This window comes from Microcaecilia unicolor, chromosome 12, assembly GCF_901765095.1.
Source record: "Microcaecilia unicolor chromosome 12, aMicUni1.1, whole genome shotgun sequence".
NCBI classification, from domain to species: Eukaryota; Metazoa; Chordata; class Amphibia; order Gymnophiona; family Siphonopidae; genus Microcaecilia; species Microcaecilia unicolor.
The window spans coordinates 63,502,780-63,524,061 of record NC_044042.1 but is presented as its reverse complement, the minus strand read 5'-3'; the positions used below and the strand labels follow the sequence as shown (position 1 = coordinate 63,524,061).

The following is a 21,282-nucleotide window of genomic DNA, read 5'->3' as shown; positions in this document are numbered from 1 at the left end:
CTGCTGCTCCTTGTGATCTTGGGCAAGTCACTTAACCCTCCATTGCCTCAGGTACAAACTTAGATTGTGAGCCCTCCTGGGACAGAGAAATATCCAGAGTACCTGAATGTAACTCACCTTGAGCTACTACTGAAAAAGGTGTGAGCAAAATATAAATAAATCCTCCACCTCCCATCCTAGGGCCAGTGTCTCTCTCCCTGCAGTCTAGTATCTCTTTGTCCCTCCCTTCATCTTTGGGTTCAGCATCTCTTCCACTCTGCTCCCCCCCCCCCCATGGTCCAGTCTCTTTCTTTTCTCTCAGTTTAACACATCCCATCCCAGTATCTCTGTCTCCCTCCCTCCCTCCTTCCATCCATGGCTCTAGCATCTCTCCTCCTTCCCCACCCACCTCATCCGATCTCTCACTTCTCTCCTCTCCACTCCACCCCCTCCCCTGTGATCAGGCATCTCTGCAATTTCTTTCTCTTCCACCTCCCCCGGTGGTCCTCCTACCATTCGGTACAATGTTGGCAGTGTCAGACATTCAGGCAGGCTCAAGAAGCGTTCTCCACACGTTTTCTGCCTATGTAGCAACAGGAGGTTGCTTCAGAGTAGGTGGGACACGGCAGAAAGAACACTTCTGGAGTAGGGCGGCAGTGGCCTGCCTGAATGTCTGACACTGCTGAAAATGTACTGGAAGATTGATGGACTGCTGGGGAGAGGAATGAAATAGAAAAGAAATACTGATCCACACTGGGGAGAGGAATAGATACCAGACTTCAGGGGGAGGGTGGGTGGAAGATGCTGAACCACATGCCATGTAAAACTGGGGTGGCAAACCATATTATTGGGGGTGGCACTTGTCACCTCGTAGGGATGCCTATGAGGGAGAGGGAATGATTTGTGTAGGTCTATCACAGGGGCAGGTGCTAATGCTGTGGTCCACACCCCATCACCCTCAGAGACACTGATCCCCCCCCCCCCCCCCCCCGCAAGACTTCCGATCTTCCCACACCTCCTCACAAACACATCTTCCAGGAAAGAAGATACCCCCCACGCAAATATCCCTGCCGCAAATTTCTGGCCTTATTAGGGTCTCTGATGTCTAGCAAGAGCAGGAGCAATCCACAGTTGCTCCTACTGATATGGTCTGGGGTTCCAAAATGGTCACCTTGTCACCTAGCAGTAATATGGTAGGATTACTGCTAGGGTGATGGTGGCCATTTTTAAACCTAAAGCCAAAGAAGCAGGAGATTGCACCTGCTCCTACTAGACATGAAGGATGCCTGGTAAAACCAGGGAAGGGGTTGAGGAAAAGTGGAGGAATCTTGTGGGGGAGCCATCAGGGTGGGGGGTTCTTCATGGGGGTTTGGACACCTGAAGGGGGAGCAGCTGTCGTGAGAGGTGGTTGAGGAGTAAGGGGGTGGGGGGACTTCTAATGTCTTGAAGGCTTTTTTTTTTTTACCTGTGTTAATCATTTTGAAAATTGTCTTCCCCATTTTTTCTTCCTTACAATAGCAGTAACTAGGAAACCACAATATATTGACTAGTTTACATATGGAAACAGCAGGCAAGGAGTATTTTTAGGGCCCTTTTACTAAACAGCGGTAGGCTCTACGTGCATGCAGTGCAGGCCCAAATGAGACTACTGCCAGGTCAGCGCACCCTCCTGGCAGTAATTTCAGATTTGGCGCACACCCGTAACGCATGGATGAATTATTTATTTCCTCCTATGCATAATTGGCACTTGGCGCATGCCGACTAGTCACCGCACGTGTAGCGAGTGAGCCTTTACTGCTAGATCAATGAGTGGCGTTAAGGGCTGAGGCCGGTTTTGGGTGCGTACATAAGTACATAAGTAGTGCCATACTGGGAAAGACCAAAGGTCCATCTAGCCCAGCATCCTGTCACCGACAGTGGCCAATCCAGGTCAAGGGCACCTGGCACGCTCCCCAAACGTAAAAACATTCCAGACAAGTTATACCTAAAAATGCGGAATTTTTCCAAGTCCATTTAATAGCGGTCTATGGACTTGTCCTTTAGGAATCTATCTAACCCCTTTTTAAACTCCGTCAAGCTAACCGCCCGTACCACGTTCTCCGGCAACGAATTCCAGAGTCTAATTACACGTTGGGTGAAGAAACATTTTCTCCGATTCGTTTTAAATTTACCACACTGTAGCTTCAACTCATGCCCTCTAGTCCTAGTATTTTTGGATAGCGTGAACAGTCGCTTCACATCCACCCGATCCATTCCACTCATTATTTTATACACTTCTATCATATCTCCCCTCAGCCGTCTCTTCTCCAAGCTGAAAGCCCTAGCCTTCTCAGCCTCTCTTCATAGGAAAGTTGTCCCATCCCCACTATCATTTTCGTCGCCCTTCGCTGGTTTCTTTTTTACCACAGGCCCTTTTCCCGTCCCATTAAAAAAAAAAGACATTTTTTTGTAGATGTGGTGAAAACTGGCCCGGCACACGCCCAATACAAGCGCCTACACTACCACAGGCCACTTTTTAAAGCAGCTTAGTACAAGGGCCCCTTAGTGATTAAATAATGTCTTTTTGTGCTATATGTGATAATTACAGAATAAATGAAACTTTAATGGCCAGAATATTAATAGCCTGTTTTTATTTTCAGGCACAAGGAAGGATTTATGGCAAACTGAAGGAGGAAAACTTCTTTGGACCAAAAGAAGAAGTTAAATTAGAGACACATATCAAAGTTCCTGCCTCTGCTGCTGGAAGAGTCATTGGCAAAGGAGGCAAAACTGTATGAGCATTTCTTTCTTTTTATAAACTGAACACTGTAGATATTGTACTAAAAGAAACCGCCCTATCTGTTGAAATCATAGCTTTTTTTTTTTAATCTTTTCCATAAATATACAGCTGGTTCCTTTCTGTTTGGTTCAATTCTATATGACTTTACTTGCTTTTTTTGGCAGGAGAAGTCATCTGAAATATATTTTCAAAAAACAGGCAAATGTGGAGGGTAATTTTTTTTACTGGGATGACCAAACAGAAAAAGCATATAGTTGCCTGTTTTATGGGTGAATTTCTTCATAAAGGTGGTTAATAGGTTCCAATAAATAAAACTAAAGAACCAAATGCCTGGCTGAATAATCTATATTGCCAAAATATTGCATTGAAATTAAGCTTGTCCTCAATCAGTTAGCCACTAAAATTATAGCTTGCTGTGTCACAAAGCTCAGTTTATTTTCTTATAAGTAATATGTTGATGCTAATAGGGACCCTTTTACAATTCTTTTACTGTACGCCAATATGGAGCTACCACCAGCCCTACGTGGGCACCAGCGTTAGTTCCTGCCCCGGTGCATGCCATTTTCCGTGTTAGGGAAAATTAGTGTGGCACTAACCCGGCGGTAATTGGGCAGTGTCGCATGTTACCTGGTTACTGCTGGGTTAGCACGAGAGCCCTTACTGCTTCTTCAGTGGGTGGCGGTAGGTGCTCCTCCTCACATGGCCATGTGGTAAGAGCAATCTTACCTTATAGCCATGGCTATTTTCAGCCTTTTTTTACCTGCTACGGTAAAAATGGCCTCAGCACGCGGCAAAAACAGCCCCCCGCCGCTAGCGCAGTGCCCTTTTTACTGCAGCTTGATAAAAGGACCCCATAGTGTAGTACATCAAAGCTGCACATTGTGGTTTACGTCATATTAAGCTGGTTATTTTGTAATGCATAAGTACATAAGCATCGCCATGCTGGGACAGACCAAGGGTCCATTGAGCCCAGCACCCTGTCACCGACAGTGGACAAAAGAACAAGCAATTTGGAGATATATTTTCGAAACAATATTAAGAAAATATTTAAGTAAAAATAAGAAAGCAGAACTTGCTCTTAAAAATAAGAACATTTATTGGACTGATGAATGAAAAAGAGAGCCTAGCACGGACAGTATTCATTTAGCTGCCATAAGGTTATTTAATTTTTCTCATGGTCCCTATTTATTGTCATTGATTGAAGTTACCTCATCATTATAACACAGGATGATCTTGTATGTTTTGTATTGGTTCTGTCCAGATTTTCATAGAGCTGTGTGGTTTTGTAAAATTGCTTCCCAATAGATGTCACGCAAAGTTACACCTGTTCCGAGGAAGGAATAACTTTATGCTTGTAACTACTAGTATAAATTAGTGCATTTTATAAAATACATGAATCAAAAAAGAATCATACGAATTGTCAAAAATAATAACATTAAAAGAGAAAGCAAAACAAAAAATGCATTTACTCAAAAACCACCATTGGCTACCCATAAAACAGAGGATTGTCTACAAAGTCGCAATATTTGCTTTTAAGGCCTTCTGACTCAGGATTCCAGATTACTTGTCAAACGTTACCATACCCTATTGCTCCAGCAGAGTTCTATGTTCCCTTAATGACCACCACCTTGTCTTGCCAAACCCGACATCTGCACAATTCGAATTCTGCTCTGTTTGTCAGTTTGAGCGGTATAGTAAATTTTAATAAACTATAAACAGTATATTGTACAAATTCTGATTATCCATGTCAGTACATTTGTAAATATTGGCATCAAAACTATGCACTGGGACGCTGTGTTCATCACAACATCATGAGCTTGAAAGTGTCATCATATGCCAAAATAGTCCAATTTATATATCAACTTTTTTTTTTTTAATAACTTATTGTACGCATATAGAACCATACTTAAAGAATATAAGGTAACAAAGGCATCAGATTCAGATGCACAATCTAGAATGCACAGGAGAAATCTTCCCGCAGTTATCTCCAGAGACAGCATCCCAAATTTAATGCTCTCGTTGCAATTGTCTCCGGATTAATTCCTGACATTGATGTTTTGGCTGACTCTGGCCTGCTTTGGGGGTGAGAAATTGAAAGTAAAGACAAAACATAAATGAGTTAATGGTCTTCAAATTAATTTATGCCAACAGATCTTTCTGCCCCCTCCACCAGTTCCATCCACCTTTAGAAACACCAATACATGTGGAAGGCATTTTTATGACAGGCCACTTATGAGTAAAGGCCAAGTAGACACGTGAGAAATTGAAAGTAAAGACAAAACTTAAATGAGCTAATGGTCTTTGAATAAATGTATGTCAACAGATCTTTCTACTCCTCTCCCCTGGTTCCATCTATTTTCCACCTTTGGGAACACCACTACAGTCCACCTATGAGTAAAGGCCAAGTAGACACCTATTTCCAGCCTATCTTATAAAGATACATAGGCCGTATATATCTTTTGAAATATTAGGGCTAAAGCTGCAGAAAATACTACTAGACTGAAACCATAAATGTTTATATCTGCTCAGAGCATAGAATAACAAGCTTTGTTGATAAAACAATTCTTAGGTTAAGTGTATTTTCTTTAGGTGAATGAATTGCAGAATTTGACTGCAGCAGAAGTGGTAGTACCTCGTGATCAAAGTCCAGATGAAAATGAACAAGTTATTGTGAAAATAACCGGACATTTCTATGCCAGCCAGGTACATACAATGAATTCCACTTTCTCTGCAACACTTGTGCTGGGATAGGAGACTATCTCCGGAGTATTTGTACTGAGGTTGAGGATTGCGGATCTATGATAACTTGTAGTGAAAAGGCTGTGGGAGATTTTTAGTTGTTAATATATCATGTGCTTTGTACATATATAAGCATCTTTAATTATGATGCACTGCCTTGAAAGACCTGTATGAAAGATGCACTGCTTACCTACTATTGGGTTCTCTAAATTGAGCTTTGAATCTTTCCAGTACATTGTAGTTATAGTTAAGTGGGCAATAATTGGTCTGAGTAGCTTGGAGAACCCCTCATGGGTAATTTTAACCCTTGCTATATCACTACCAGCCTACCACTAGGTGGACTAGGCATCCATGTAAGGCGGTAGAATTCAGGGAGTGATGGTGTGGCAGGATGGGGCCTGCCTTCGCCAGTGCTGTTGTTGCTGCTGCCACTGCCCTAACTCTTCCTGGGCCACCTTGAAGCACTTAAAAAAAACCAGTGTATACGGTGTGGGACCCCTGAGTGCAGGTTGGTGCGCTGTCAGGATCTCCTGGATCCTGTCCCTTCTAGCAGGAAGTTTGCATCAGAGGGTACAGGACCAGCAGATCGCGAGCAAATGTCTGCATCAAGAGGTGCCACACTGTGCACGCTGCTTTTAAGCATTTATGGGTGGCCCATGCAGAGGTAGGTGATAGCAGCAGCAGAGGAGGAAGCAGGCCCTGTAAGAGAATGAAAAGATTTGAAAGAGGTGCTGGACATGATGGAGGCAAAAGGGTAAGGATAGATGAGATGCAGAATACTGGGGGAGGGGCAGAATATGGAAAGGGAGATGAGATGGCCACCTGGGGGGAGGTAGAGAGGGGAAGGAGAGATGTTGGCCACCTGGGGGATGGGGTAGAGAAGAGAAGGGGAGATGATGGCCTTTGGGAAGGGAGGGATGAGTGTTGCTGGACTCTTGGAGTCAGGGATGGGAAGATTCTGGAATATGGGGAGATGGTAGGAAGGGAATATGCTGGACCATGGAGTGGGGAATAGGAAAGAGAAGGGGAGATCCTGGACTAAGGGGATAGGGAAGGGTAGGGCCTTAAGGAGCTAAGTGGCTGAAGGTTCATTTAGGGCGATAGATATCCTTGGGTTGGCCCTGTGCTGTATACAGCTTTAATGAAAGCAAAAGTGTGCGGATTTGCTTTCATTGTTGCCTAACGAGAAATTCCCCTTAGAGATTTACACCTTCTTTCTCTGTGTATAAATGTAACTGCATATATTGTTGCATTTCTCTCTCTCCCTAGGAACACTTGCCCAGTATACAGATAAAAGTATGCATGTTGAATGGCTTGTGCACTTTTACCAGCATACACACTGGGGAATAGTTAGTGCTCCTATATCCAGACCTATATATTTTTTTCACACTTAGAATTGGCTTTCAATATTGCTACCCAGTTATCAATTTGGATTTTTTTTTTTTTTTACTCTTCAATGAATTGTCATATTGTCACATCTTCGTCTTCCAGTTGGCACAGCGTAAGATCAGAGATATTTTGGCTCAGATGAAGCAGAAGCAGAAAGGCCAGAGCAACCAGGCACAAGCACGGAGGACTCGGAGCACCTAACGGGGAAGAAAATGGGAAAAACAATTGGACAGAAGCAATGCCAGGCTTAAAAAGTGACTGAGATTCCATTTCCATATGCATTAGCTTTGAACAAGATAGCCCAACAGAATGAAAAACTATTTGAAAAATTTAGGATTCTTTTCTTTGGTAACAGTGACATAAGTTTTGCACAAACAACCTCCACACAAAGGGGGCCTGACAGCCCTCAGCCCCAGAGCTGCTGCTCAGAGCCATTTCCTTGTGGTCATCTTTTGGCAGCAGACAGTAAGAAGAAACAAAGCCAACATGGGGCCTGGGAGCCAGTATGTGCACTCACATAGCCAGCTGTGACCTGCCCCCTACATGGCTGTGAATAGAAAGCTTTTGCAGGAGAGAGGGTGGGCTACAGCTGGGCCTCTGAGCACATGCGGCCAGGTAAGGACCAGAACTAGTCAGACGAGGACCTGGGGAATGGCATGAAGGAGAGACAGAAATGGGAAGAAGGACCAGGAACTGGCATGGGGAGTAAAAGAGGAAGGCCCGAGACAGGGCATTTAGGGATGGGTGGAGGGAAAGACCTAGGAAGGAGGAGGAAGACCCAGATAGGGGCACGGAGGAGGAGTATAGCATGAGAAGAGATTCTTAGGAGAGGATACCCTTCCCTCTCATCTTGAATTTCCACTTTGGTTGGGTGGGCTTCTCTAAATTTTTGCTTGGGAGCATGGAATTTGAACTTACGCCACTGTTACTAAAGTTGAAAATAAGAATTTCATTGTACAAAAGAAAATATCTAAGAAAACTTATTTCCAAATTCAGAAAATACTCAGTAATTCTATTCCTTCTGTTTGGCTCCTCGGTCAATAAAACATTTTCAGAAATGTTTAGATTAGAAATTCAGGGGCCATTTTACTAAAGCTTAGCAAGTGCTAACAGAATTAGTTCATGCTAAATGCTAAAAAGCCCAAAGGTATAGAATGGGCTTCTTAGCATTTAGTGTGCTCTAACGGAATTAGTGCACGCTAAATTTAGTGAAAAGGTCCCTCAGTAATTAAAGTTTGATGGTAAACCACGTTTTCACATTAGCAGTCTCAAACACTAGGTGAAAACTGATTATGTCAAAATTGAATAGAGTGGAAATGAAGTAACCCATCTCATTTGGGCAGCTACCAAATTATTGTTGGTTATTGATTCAGGTCATTCCTATGTGAAGCTTATATTTGAAATATATTGAATTTGTATATCAAAGCCATTTTTGAAGAACAGTAACTACTTTACAGGATTACCTGGGTAGGCAAAGTATTATTTTAAAGAAAATCTAATTTTCCAGAAAGAGAAAGCCAGTTGTCTCATTTCCCTACCCTGATTACCATCTTTTTTATTCAGAATATAGTCCATGGTCAGAGACAAGCTATTATGTCTCTAATTCCCAACAGCAGTAAAAGGGGGTTAACTCCCTCCAAATATACATTTTCAAAACTCTTGAACTTCAGAAAGTCAGATCCTTAATTTCAGCTCACAAATGAAAAAAAAAACCCAATGAACTCCAAAGAAATTCTTGTTTGTGCTCTATTGTTTGGCTGTGAAAGTGTAACTTTTTCCTAAAATGATGAGAAAAAAATTAGTTACTGTTCTACAGCTGATGAAACCTTTAGACATGGGAATGGCCAGGCATTGCAGTGTTTAAAAAAAAAAACCAAAAAAACTACCTCGAACCATGCCATTACCTCAGCGATCTGGCGTCTAGATATTTTATATAAAAGCTGATACTGTTGAATATTTTATTTTTTTTTAATGAAAAGTTGTTTCATGATTTCTTATGAGCTGAAAACTAGGTGCCAGTAAATATGAGCTTTCTAAAAAGAATGACAAACTGCAGATACTAGAAAAATAGTGAAAAGTGATAGAGTTTAATAATATATGGAACGGTTTTTAAAGTCTCTTACTGCTTGCAAGCACAGTTTTGAAAACGTATGTCTGGTATCTATGAATGTTCCCTGCTTTGCAGCATGTTCAAAGTGTGCACCGTAAATCACACACAGGGATTTTAAAAAATGAAATTCCTGTGCATTACTGGCTGGCTGTGCCCTTAATCTGTCGCTGCTCCTTTGCAGGACAGGGAAACATGCCCACTCTGTGAAACAGCTTGGTGCTTTTACCTGTTGGGGCAGGGGGATCAATTTTCTGCCCCTGAACTTACTTTGGGCAACTGCTTTTGGAAATTTGCTTGCAATCTCTGCAGGCTCTATGGGAATTGCCACTTAAAATGTCTATTTTCTGAAACAATGCCCTCTTTGCCTTTAAAAGAAAAGCATAGGTCAGTCCAGGAGCCCTTGAAACGTTTATTTTAATGTTAAAGAGGAGAACTTTCAATGTCATTTATAGGGTAAATAGTGATCTATAGTTATGATTGGGTAGTCTGTCCTCCCTTAATATGGCTGCATTGCCACATTCAGAGGAGACATTCCCCATGATATAGTTTGGGTGGAATTGTATGTGGGTACTTCTCCTTTGAAACTACTCAAAATCCGCATGTAAAATAAAATAAAAATGCACTTACAGACTGTCCCAGAGTGGACAGTTTGAATATTGTATCCGATCTCCTTGAATCTTGCCACAAATTTTTACCCAGGAAATTAATTGGTTGATCCCTCCCAAAACACACCTCCAAGAACACCTTCCCTACATGCGGATTAAATTACATGTGTTGTTAGACATCTTGCATATTTTTAGCCATTTGGGGCTAGATTCTATATATGGTGCCTGAAAATTCTGCACAAAAAAAAGATACGGCTAGGCATATTCTGTACGGTACACCTAAATATTATAGAATAGGCTTAAATTTCCACATGGTATATAGAATAACGCCAAGCGCCTCTCCACCAGGGGCATAGCCAGACTTCGGTGGGAGGGGGGTCCAGAGCCCAAGGTGAGGGGGCACATTTTAGCCCCCCCCAGCACCGCCAACACCCCCCCCCCCTGCCGTCAACCCTCTCAACCCCCCTCCCACTGCCAACCCTCCCCGCTGTCGCCTACCTTTGCTGGCGGGGGACCCCAACCCCTGCCAGCCGAGGTCCTCTGCTTCCTCTGCTTCCTTCCAGAAACAGATCGAAGGAAGCAGAGGACCTCGGCTGGCAGGGGTTGGGTCCCCCGCCAGCAAAGGTAGGCGACAGCCGGTTGGCGGCGGGAGGGGGGGGGTCGACAGGGTCGTCGGCAGGGGGGTCCAGGGTCAAATCTATGGGAGCCCAGGCCCCCGTGGCTCCACGTAGCTACGCCACTGCTTTCCACATGACCAAATGTATTCATGGCCATGGTGTAAATCCTGACGCCTAAATTAGGCGCAGAGTGGGTGTATTCTATAACAACGCGCATAGAGTTTAGAAAACGCCCACGCCCCTTTTCAACTATGGAACTTAGAATTTAGGCGCACTACGTTACAGAATACGCTTAGCGAGTTGTGCACATACATCTTAATGCTCATAATTGTTTAACGTCCTATTAACAGCGCTGATTAGCTAGTTAACCAATTAAGCCACACACATTATTATAGAATACGCTTCGATTTCCATGCGGAAATTAAGGCACCATATATAGAATCCCGGTGTCGGGTGGGGGTGGGGAATTTTGTAAAACAGATTTTCATGTGGGAAATAGCTTTTATAAAATTGCATTTGGAATATATGCACATAAAAGTGACTGTATTCCATGTACCTTTATGTAGACCATGTGTAGTTGTTTGGGCCAGAAGTGCAATGTACATGTGCACTTTGTAAAATACATTTATATACACGCTGGTTACACCTGCCCGACAGCAGCTGTAACTGTGCGGAAGCTTTTCTGAACTTCAGGGAGTTGTTTAGGGAGTGTTATTGCATTAGACTGATGGTTACAGCAGTATGTTGAGAATCAGAGAAGGCAGAGTCAAATCCCACTGACACTTCATGTGATCTTAAGCAAGTCACGTAACCCACCATTGCTTCAGGTACAAATTATAAGCCCCCCTGAATGGAACATGCCTTGAACTACTATTGAAAAAGGCAGGAGCCAAATCTGCTCATAAAATAGACACAGGTTTCAAAGTTTTAATAGGTGCCCTGTCATGAAGTTCCCACTGACAGCAGGTTGCTAAAACCCCATCTATTTAAATTGCCATTTACCTATGTAAATTACTTTGAAAATGACTTTTTCTAGGTCTTTCTTCAGCATCTACACTAGCTGCAGATTTGCTAGTGATATGTTTATAGACTGCTGAAAAAAATGGACACGTGGAAGGGGGGGGGAGTTATCAACATGGGCTACCGTTAAGATGGGTTATTTAACTTTTAATTCAAGTTATTAGTAACTAGGGGCCCTGTTTACTAAGGAGTGTTAGCGTTTTTAGTGTGTGCTAAATGCTTGAGTCGTCCAAATGTTCCTGTGGGAGACTTTCATGTTTAGCGCATGCTAATCATTAGCACGCCCTTAGCGTAGCTTAGTAAACAAGGCCCCAGGTCTCATTGCAAAAAATGGAACCCTGTGCTAAAATAGTACAACTTGTGGGAAAATAACCCATTTTAATAGTAGCCCACATTGATAACATCCCCCCATGGAAATCATACACTTGTATTCTGGGGCAAATTCCCTATATAAAGGTGTTGGAAACTGATCTTTGAATCTTCCAGGCTTGACTGTTCTGTGTGTTAGAGACCACTGGTGGGACAGCAGTTTTGTGATGAATATTAAAATATTTGTAATTCTTTTGGGATGTCATTTGCACCCACACTCTGCATTTCCTTTCTAGGTAGAACTGATTTATAGAACCTTTTTGATTGTTTTCCACTTTACTAATATAGATGTATTTTCTACAAATTTAGTTCCAAATCCAGTTCTTAGCCAGTTCACATGTGGTGACACTGCTGGATACTTTAATGGATTTTTTTTTTTTTTTACAACTTCTGCTTAATGTCATTATGTGCTTCAAACATTTATTCCCTTGACAAAAGGACAAGTATAATATGTCTTTGTAAGGTAGAGTTAGTCAGTCAGTGTGACAGTGGGAGCAGTTCTGATGGTTCCCTGTTGGCAGCAGAGCCTCAAATGAGAACATGTGGAGGGTAATTTTATAACAGAGTACATGGTTTAAGACATCAAGTAGGCTATTTAGGTGTTATTTCATGAAGGCACGTGGAGCGGCACTTTACAAAGGACGCAAAGAGGCAGGTGCTATACAGATGTATTTTCTAATATCAGGTGACCCTCAGGGAGAGGAATGCTGGCTTCGGCCTAACCCCTGGTGAGCCTTTCCTTGGCTGAGAGGTGCCCAGCTCTACCACCGGCTGTCTTTCAAGTGTTGTGGACTTGCAGCTCATCTGCATACACTTACAGCCTTCTTCTGGATGACTCCCAGGTCCACTCTGATCCACGCAGGGCCTCCGCGCTAGGTGCCGCGCACCAGGGCATTTTTTTTCTTTACATTTATTTTTCTCCCAGTTACTAGTTATGGCTCCAGTACACTTTCTCTTCTTGGTACTGTCCCTTCCTAATCTGTTTCTCCATCTGAAACCACTGTACACTGCAGAAACACATTGTCCGTCCTCTGTATTCATCATCTCTTTTTTCCTCTTCCTTCTTAGCTCTCAACCTTAAACATTTCCTTCCTTCCATTCATCCCTCTCCTTTGTCACTGTCGTCATACCTCTCCTACTCTTCTCCGTCCTAATTAGATTGCAAGCTCTGTCGAGCAGGGACTGTCTCTTCATGTTCAAGTGTACAGTGCTGTGTACGTCTAGTAGCGCTATAGAAATAAGCAGTGCTTTTTTTGTAGAAAAAAAGGTGCCGGTACTCATTATGGGCGGGGTCACCACATATGGCTCCACCCCTATGATAGCCACACCCACATTAACCACACCCCCTACACCAGCCATGGCGCATATAAACAGACATCATTGAAAATATTACAGTACTATAGGAGAAAAAAAATATCGTATACCCAGTGCAAAATAAGACAGCCAATGTAAATTCTCAAATTGGACATATTACAAACACTAAAATGAAAATAAAATTATTTTTTTTCTACCTTTGTTGTCTGGTGACTGTTTTTCTTTCCATATTGGTCCCAGTCTGTGATTCTGCTTTCCTTTGTTTTCGCTTAACTCTTCTGTGCCATTTGTCATTTTTGTCTACTTTTTCTTTGCTTTCTTCAATATTTTTCAGGCTCTCTCTGTCCAGATTTAATTCATTCTTACTATCCATTCTTTAATTTCCTTCATCTACCTGTGGCTTTTCATCTTTTCCTCACCCTTGTTCTCCCCATGCCCTTCCTTTTATTCTCCAGTCTTTCTCTATTCCCCTTTTCCATCCAGCAGCTCTGCTTTCTCTCCCCTATTTCTTTCTGCATTCTTCCATCCAGCGTCTTCCCTCTTTCTCTCCCCATCTTTCCGTTTTCCCTCTCTCTCTCCCCATCCTTCCATCTGTTTTTCCCCCTCTCTCCCCATCCTTCCATCTGTTTTTCCCTCTCTCCCCAATCCTTCCATCTGTGTTTTTCCCTCTCTCTCCCCATCCTTCCATCTGTTTTCCCCTCTCTCCCCAATCCTTCCATCTGTTTTTCCCCTCTCTCTTTCCCCATCCTTCCATCTGTTTTCCCTCTCTCTCCCCATCCTTCCATCTGTTTTCTCCTCTCTCCCCAATCCTCCCTCTCTCTTTCCCAATCCTTCCATCTGTGTTTTTCCCTCTCTCCCCAATCCTTCCATCTGTTTTTCCCCTCTCTCCCCAATCCTTCCATCTGTTTTTCCCCTCTCTCCCCAATCCTTCCATCTGTTTTCCCCTCTCTCCCCCCAATCCTTCCCTGTTGTTTTCCCTCTCTCTCCCCAATCCTTCCCTCTGTTGGTTTCCCTCTTTTTCTCTCTCCCCAATCCTTCCCTCTGTTGGTTTCCCTCTTTCTCTCTCCCCCCAATCCTTCCCTCTTTCTCTCTCTCCCCAATCCTTCCCTCTGTTGGTTTCCCTCTTTCTCTCTCTCCCCAATCCTTCCCTCTGTTGGATTCCCTCGTTTTCTCTCTCCCCAATCCTTCCCTCTGTTGTTTTCCCCTCTCTCTCCCCAATCCTTCCCTGTTGTTTTCCCTCTCTCCCCAATCCTTCCCTCTGTTGGTTTCCCTCGTTTTCTCTCTCCCCAATCCTTCCCTCTGTTGGTTTCCCTCTTTCTCTCTCTCCACAATCCTTCCCTCTGTTGGTTTCCCTCTTTTTCTCTCTCCCCAATCCTTCCCTCTGTTGGTTTCCCTCTTTCTCTCTCTCCCCAATCCTTCCCTCTGTTGGTTTCCCTCTCCCTGCCAAGTTTCCCGCGAACGGCGCGAAGTCGCGACGCACGCGGCACCAGCCCCTATTTCCGGCCGCTGCTGCTTCTCCTGTTGAGCAGCAGCGGCCGCTACACAAAGAAAAAGTTAAAAAAAATTGAAACCTGGCTGAAACGCGGCACCCCGGCACTGTAGACAGCCATTAGGCATTGGCTGTTGCCCCGCAGCCGCTCCTCCTCTTGCCTCTACGTCACTGCCCCTGGAGGAAGACCCCGGAGGAGCGCAGTGACGTAGAGGCAAGAGGAGGAGCGGCTGCGGGGCAACAGCCAATGCCTAATGGCTGTCTACAGTGCCGGGGTGCCGCGTTTCAGCCAGGTTTGAAGTTTTTAAAAAAATCTTTTTCTTTGTGTAGCGGCCGCTGCTGCTCAACAGGAGAAGCAGCAGCGGCCGGAAATGGGGGTTGGCACTGCGTCCGTCACGGGGCGGGGGGGAGCAAAAAAAAAGGTGCCGGTACGCCGTACCGTTGCGTACCGGCACAAAAAAAGCACTGGAAATAAGTAGCAGGTGCTATATCACCAATAATGGATACTGGTAGAATGCCAAGGACTTGTTAAAAGAAAGTATGATGTGGCTACATTTCACCTAAACAGAGAAAAATGCCTAAAAAGTGGCAAAATGTCCAAAGCTGGACTTAGATGTCATATTGAAAATGCCCCCTTATATGTTTTTATAAAATAGCTCCAAAATAGGCACTTACTTGGCCTTCCAGCCTAGACATCCTATTATAAAATTACCCTCATAATGCATTTTGAATTGTATTTTTTGTCAGCAGTATATAAAACATGTACAAAGGTGAGAAGACTTTTACAAGGTACAATATTTTTGTCAGGCTTTATTTTCCAGATAACTAGGGGGGGGGGGGGGGGTGAGGGTACAAAATCACTGTTTATTGGTGTTTTTGCACCACATGTACTATTTTCCAATGGGATCAAATATGTTCAGGTGTTTCACTCACGAGTTGCTATCATAGAACAGGCACAGATATTGATTGGAGGATACAAGTCAAAGAGGAGTGAAAATACCTGGGAAGCTGTATTTTTCCAGTACTTACCCAATAAACACTTAGTTTGGGGGCCCTTTTACTAAAGGGCATTAAGGCCTTAACCTGCAGAAACAGGCTACCACATGACGGTGTTAAGAGGTTTTACAGTAGTTTGCCTGTTTCCACGTGTTAAACCACATTAATACATTTTTCCGGTTTATTTCCCTCAGGGGCATGACACGGGTGTACAGTGGGCGTGGAAGTGTTGTTAGGGGCCCTTTTACAAAGCTGTGGTAAAAAGGGCCTTGGGCTAGCGTCAGGCGCCACTTCTGTTGTGTATTGAGGCCCTTTTTACCGCAGCGGGTAAGAAGGCTGAAAAAAAGACAAGGCCATGTGGTAAGATTGTTCTTACCGCATGGCCATGCGGAGGGAGAGCACTCACTGCCAACCCACTGAGGTGGTGGTAAGGGCTCCCGCTCTAACCCAGCGGTAACCAGGTAGCACACACTGCTGCCTGATTACCGCTGGGTAACCCCCTGCGTAAATATTTTCTGAATATTTCCGCTAGCGCCGGAAATGCCGCACACTGGATGTGGAACTACTGCTGGCGGTAGCTCCAGATTGGCGGGCTTACCACTGCTTAATAAAAGGGCCCCTTAGTGTGTTACACTTACCGTACACTAGCTGGTTAACTCAGAGTTAATGTGGAACCACTTAGTGTCTCCTAAGTAGGAGGCAGTAAGTGGTTCCATGTTAATTCTCAACAGGTACCACATGCTAATGGAAACATTAACGCATAACCTACAACAAAACAGAACGCCCCTAAAAGGTGTTGCATAATATTTGCAGCTACCGTGTGGTGGTAAAGTCCTGCATTAAATCCATGGTAACTGACAATTTTAGCATATTTTAGTAAAAGGGCCCCTTCATTTTTTTTGCATTGGAGTATTTTATCAGAATTTCAGTTAAATCCTAAAATCAGAAGCCCTAAACACTGCACAAAACTTGAGCAAATTTGTTTTAATACATGATACAGCATGATCCAGCTAAGTTAATAAAAGGAAGTGCATGAACTCTTTGATAAACAATGATATGTGAAAGCAAAATTTCAATAAACAATTTGGTTTTTATGTTGAAAATGTATTTCATGAGTAATTATTTTGCTAGTCAATCTATGAAGATAAAACAACAAATACATTTTCTTTTTAGTCAGTTCTGGGGTGGGTAGTTTTCCAAGTTTTTCTGATAGAGAAAGGTATTTGGAATCTGCCTACCCACACGTAGTGGCCATGTAGAGCGTCACCTGTCTCCAGAACTCTTGAATTACCAAGCAATCTGAAAAATAGTATAAATTATCTGCCCTCTGAGATTTGCCACAGATTGGTGATGCTACGTCCCCTGCCTTATATAGTTGTGCCTGAGTATAATGTGCCCTGGATAACATCCCAAAATAACATTCCCTGTATCTCGCATTGGAGGTCACCCCCTTTTAAATTATCAAGCAAATTCCATTGTCCCAAATTTCTCCCCAGATCAAGCTCGCACCTGTACTTTACCTGGGTCATAGCCTTCTCACCCTCTAGCTTATACAGAGCCCTATAGAGATGGTAGTAGTAAATTCTGAAATTTCATCAAAAAAAGTTTTTCTCCCAGTTGGAGATGAAGCAAATCCCTGTGTAGTGAATTAATGTAACTTTATAACTGGCAAAAAGCAAACCTATCACCCCATTTAGTACCCATCCGCTGCTTTAGTGACTCATACTGTAAAAGAGATAGTGTGCAGTTATTCTAATCCCATTCAGGAATATTTTTGAAACCTTTAATAGGGGAGGGATTGTTCAAAACAACAACAAAGCAGCAGTATCCCCCTAACCACAGTCTACAAAACAGAAACAAAAAGAAGAAGGGGGTTGACCAATGTGGTTCCAAAGCAAATGGTTTATTGATGAATGGCTAAAAATGACTTGACACAGTTCTGTGTTTTGGCGCCAGCCTCAGGAGTCAAGCATTTATTTTTCAGTCACAAATGATAAGCAAAGGACAATAAGAGCAAATAAATACTGACAAGCTGAGCTTAGATAAATAGCGTGTTTTTAGGGATTGTTCAAAAGTCAATTTATATCTTTGAGCTGAACATACCAGTCAGGCAGCTGTATTCTGCAATGTCTGTAACTTTCTGTTCAAAAGTTCCACACAACCCACATAAATGACATTACAATAATCCGGCTGTGTTAATACTATTGCCTGTAGTAATATTCTGAAATGATCAAATTCAAGATGTTGAATCTTTCAAAACTTTCCTAAAAAGTTTAAAAAAAAAGTTTATTTACCTGTGGAATAAAACATACCTCACAGTCCAATACAATGCCCCAAATCTTTGAAGACTAGGAAAACAAACTCCATCTATACTTATGTTTTGACAAGGAATTATCACTTTTGAGGGTCCCAGCCAAAATTTCTTTAGTTTTATCTTTATTAAGTTTCAGCAAATGAGAAGATGCCCAATTTTCCAAAAATATCCTAGTTTTGCCTCAGTTTCAGATGACGTCTCAGGGAGCAGGATGAGCAAGGTGATATCATCCACATAAATAGTTCCACCTCTTCCTCAATGAATATCTTAATAATCTTATCAAAACACTACACAAAACAGGTGAAAGTGGGGAACCCTGGGGCACTCTTCAAATAACATTCTATAGGGTTGGAATTGGGAATTAACATAAAAAAATATGCAGTTCCATAAATTTCCCAACCAAGGACTTTTCCATCTTATATATATTGCTGCGTCTTTAACCTGGTGATGGTTTCACCCTGCTGCAGGGCTTCTGCAAAAGATATTCACAAGACAACTAAAATTGAAACATAAACATCTGTTTCAAAATACGGGATTACATCTTATGCCAATCATCTAATTTTATCAAAAGTACACATCTCATTCAATCCAAAACCTTACAATCATTAGGCAGCATGCAGCTGTAATTTTACAAAGGCATTTTGCACGAATGTGTGTGCAAAATACTGCTCATAAAACTATTCCACACATAAAAGTATGCACAATGACCAGAACATGCATACTTTCACGCAAATTGGGTGGAGCTGTATTTAGGGGAAGGTTTTGGGCAGAGTGCAGGCGGAATTGCAATTTACCTGTGTGCTTGAGAGCAGGTATAAATGTACATGGCTTCACTTTAGCTACAAACTACATAGAGGCATATTTTCAAAGCACTTTGGGAGGCTAAGTTCCAAAGGTTTCTATGGAACTTTGGGAGGCTAAGTGCTTTGAAAATGAGCCCCATAGTAACATAGTAGATGACGGCAGAAAAAGACCTGCACGGTCCATCCAGTCTGCCCAACAAGATAAACTCATATGTGCTACTTTTTGTGTATACCTTACCTTGATTTGTACCTGTCCTTTTCAGGGCACAGACCGTATAAGTCTGCCCAGCACTATCCCCGCCTCCCAACCACTATCCCCGCCTCCCACCACCGGTTCTGGCACAGACCGTATAAGTCTGCCCAGCACTATCCCCGCCTCCCAACCACTATCCCCGCCTCCCACCACCGGTTCTGGCACAGACCGTATAAGTCTGCCCAGCACTATCCCCGCCTCCCAACCACTATCCCCGCCTCCCACCACCGGCTCTGGCACAGACCGTATAAGTCTGCCCAGCACTATCCCCGCCTGTTCCTGAACGCCCAGCTCCCTCTGCCTTCAGTATATAAAATTTCCAAAGCAGAGTGAATAAAAAAGGCAATATAACAAACTTTCATCACAGAGAACAAACGCCCCAGAACCTGGGCAATAACCAAACAAAGGAGGGACGTTATCAACCTCCGATTTGTACTCGTGTTTTATAAAGACAAATACCTCTTATAAGATAGGGCACAGATAAGTGTTTTCTTGCCCTCTCAACCTAGGCAACCTGTTATAAAATTATCCACCATCTGGCCGATATCCTAAGTGATTTAAGTGGGCAGGACAGGCTTCTGCCCTCTTAAATCACCTGGGGCCACCCAACTGCTGATATTCAGTGGAGGAGTGGCCTAGTGGTTAGGGTGGTGGACTTTGGTCCTGAGGAACTGAGTTTGATTCCCACTTCAGGCACAGGCAGCTCCTTGTGACTCTGGGCAAGTCACTTAACCCTCCATTGCCCCAGGTACAAATAAGTACCTGTATATAATTGAGCCTGCCATGAGTGGGAAAGCACGGGGTACAAATGTAACAAAGAATTTAACCAGGCAGTGCCGCTGAATATTGGCTCTGACCGGCCCCAAAAGTGTGCAGGTCATGAGCAATATAGGGGTGGCGTTGGGGAGATTATGTAGGAGGCAGCAATATTCAGTGCCAGGACCCACATGGCCAAGGCAGCCATTTTCTTAAGACAGCCACTAAGAGCAGGATCGAGTGGACCACATTCCTGCCCCCTTCGCCTCACTGGACCACCAGTGAGCTAAGGTAGGCCCGGGGCGGGGGTACTTAAGGCATTAGCTGAGGAGAGGGGTAAGGGATTGTGGAATTTAAAAAAAAGTTATGTGGGTCCCAACTGAATATTGGCCAGGACTCATATAAACTCCAGCAGCCCTGGATATTCAGTGCCAGTGTCTGTACATGGCCTGGACCTGAAAATCCGAGGCTAATTTAGCCGATGGTCAACATTTTTTTAAAATGCTGACTGCCGCTGGCTGAATACTGGCCAGCATGTGTACACTTGTTTTTTCAAAAACGTGCACATTGCATTGGTAGAAATAGGTTATCTACAGAAAAATAAAGTATCAGTGTCTATAGGTGTTTTTCCTAAGCTTTTCAAAGTCACATATACTTTCACTTTTAAAACTGGTACAAAGTCTGTGAGTAAAAAGTACCTGTGGACTTTGCAAGCTATGGGGACAATATGAAAATTGCCCTTTTAGAAAGCAACTTTGTAACTGGGCATCTAGATTAAGAGGCTAAGTAGGCACCTACTTAGGTAATATAAAACATGTAGGCTCCTGTACCCTTAATTCTCTAAATGGCACACAGTCATATGAAAATGTGCACACTTTGAGCTAGATTCTATATGTCATGCCTAAAAAAAAAAAGTTACAGAAAAAATAGCCTAGGTGTATTTTATAAATTTAGGCACGGTTTATAGAATATACTTAAATCTAGGCGTTTATAGAATATGCCCAATACCCGTTTTCTGCAACTATATTTAGTTGTGGCCATTTACGCCAATGAAAACCTGGTGTAAATGCTGACACCTAAATTACGCTCGGAATGGGTATATTCTATAAGAGTGCGTGTAAATTCTAGGAATGCCCATGACCCGCCTATGGCCACGCCTCCCTTTTCAGCTCCACATCACTTTATAGAATACGCTTTAGCCACATATATCTAACAAGCATTATTAAAAGCGCCTCATATCTTTATCATATCTTCCATTACCATGCAACCCAAAATACTTCTGTAACACTAAATGTCAACTCTCCTCTCATTTCCACCATCCACAATATATTGTAAGCCACATTGAGCCTGCAAAGAGGTGGGATAATGTGGGATACAAATGCAATAAATAATAATAATAATAATAAATTCTAATTGCAAATTAGTATCAATAATTGATTTAAATTCAATTATCGGTGCAGATTGGCTTGTTAAACTAAGTTGCTTGCAAATCCACAATATGACCGAATTTGCACTTTTATGTGTAACTTGTTTGATTGGACCTAAACTAGCACTTAAGTGTCATTAACTCAACAATTGGATGTAATTAGGCACCAATTAATAGGTATGAACATTAGTGAGGTCTGCCCCTATTCAATAGAGTTGGCATCTAAGTCTTATAAGGGCCCCTTTTAACAAGCTGCGGCAAAAGGGGGCCTGCGCTAGCATCTGCGCATTTTTCATGTACGCTGAGGCCCCCTTTTACCGCAGC

The 21,282-nt window shown here is 43.0% G+C and overlaps 1 protein-coding gene across 1 annotated transcript in view; it reads left to right on the top strand.

Annotated features, from left to right (window-relative positions):
* Positions 1-7,957, top strand: part of IGF2BP1 (insulin like growth factor 2 mRNA binding protein 1) — a 57,740-nt gene extending 49,783 nt beyond the window's left edge. Inside the window, exons 13-15 of the mRNA XM_030221064.1 lie at positions 2,619-2,750; positions 5,348-5,461; positions 6,989-7,957. Of these exons, the coding sequence (XP_030076924.1) occupies positions 2,619-2,750; positions 5,348-5,461; positions 6,989-7,087 (345 nt within the window). The 3' untranslated portion in view covers positions 7,088-7,957. The remainder of the gene's footprint in view (positions 1-2,618; positions 2,751-5,347; positions 5,462-6,988) is intronic.
* The last annotated feature ends 13,325 nt before the right edge of the window (positions 7,958-21,282 follow it).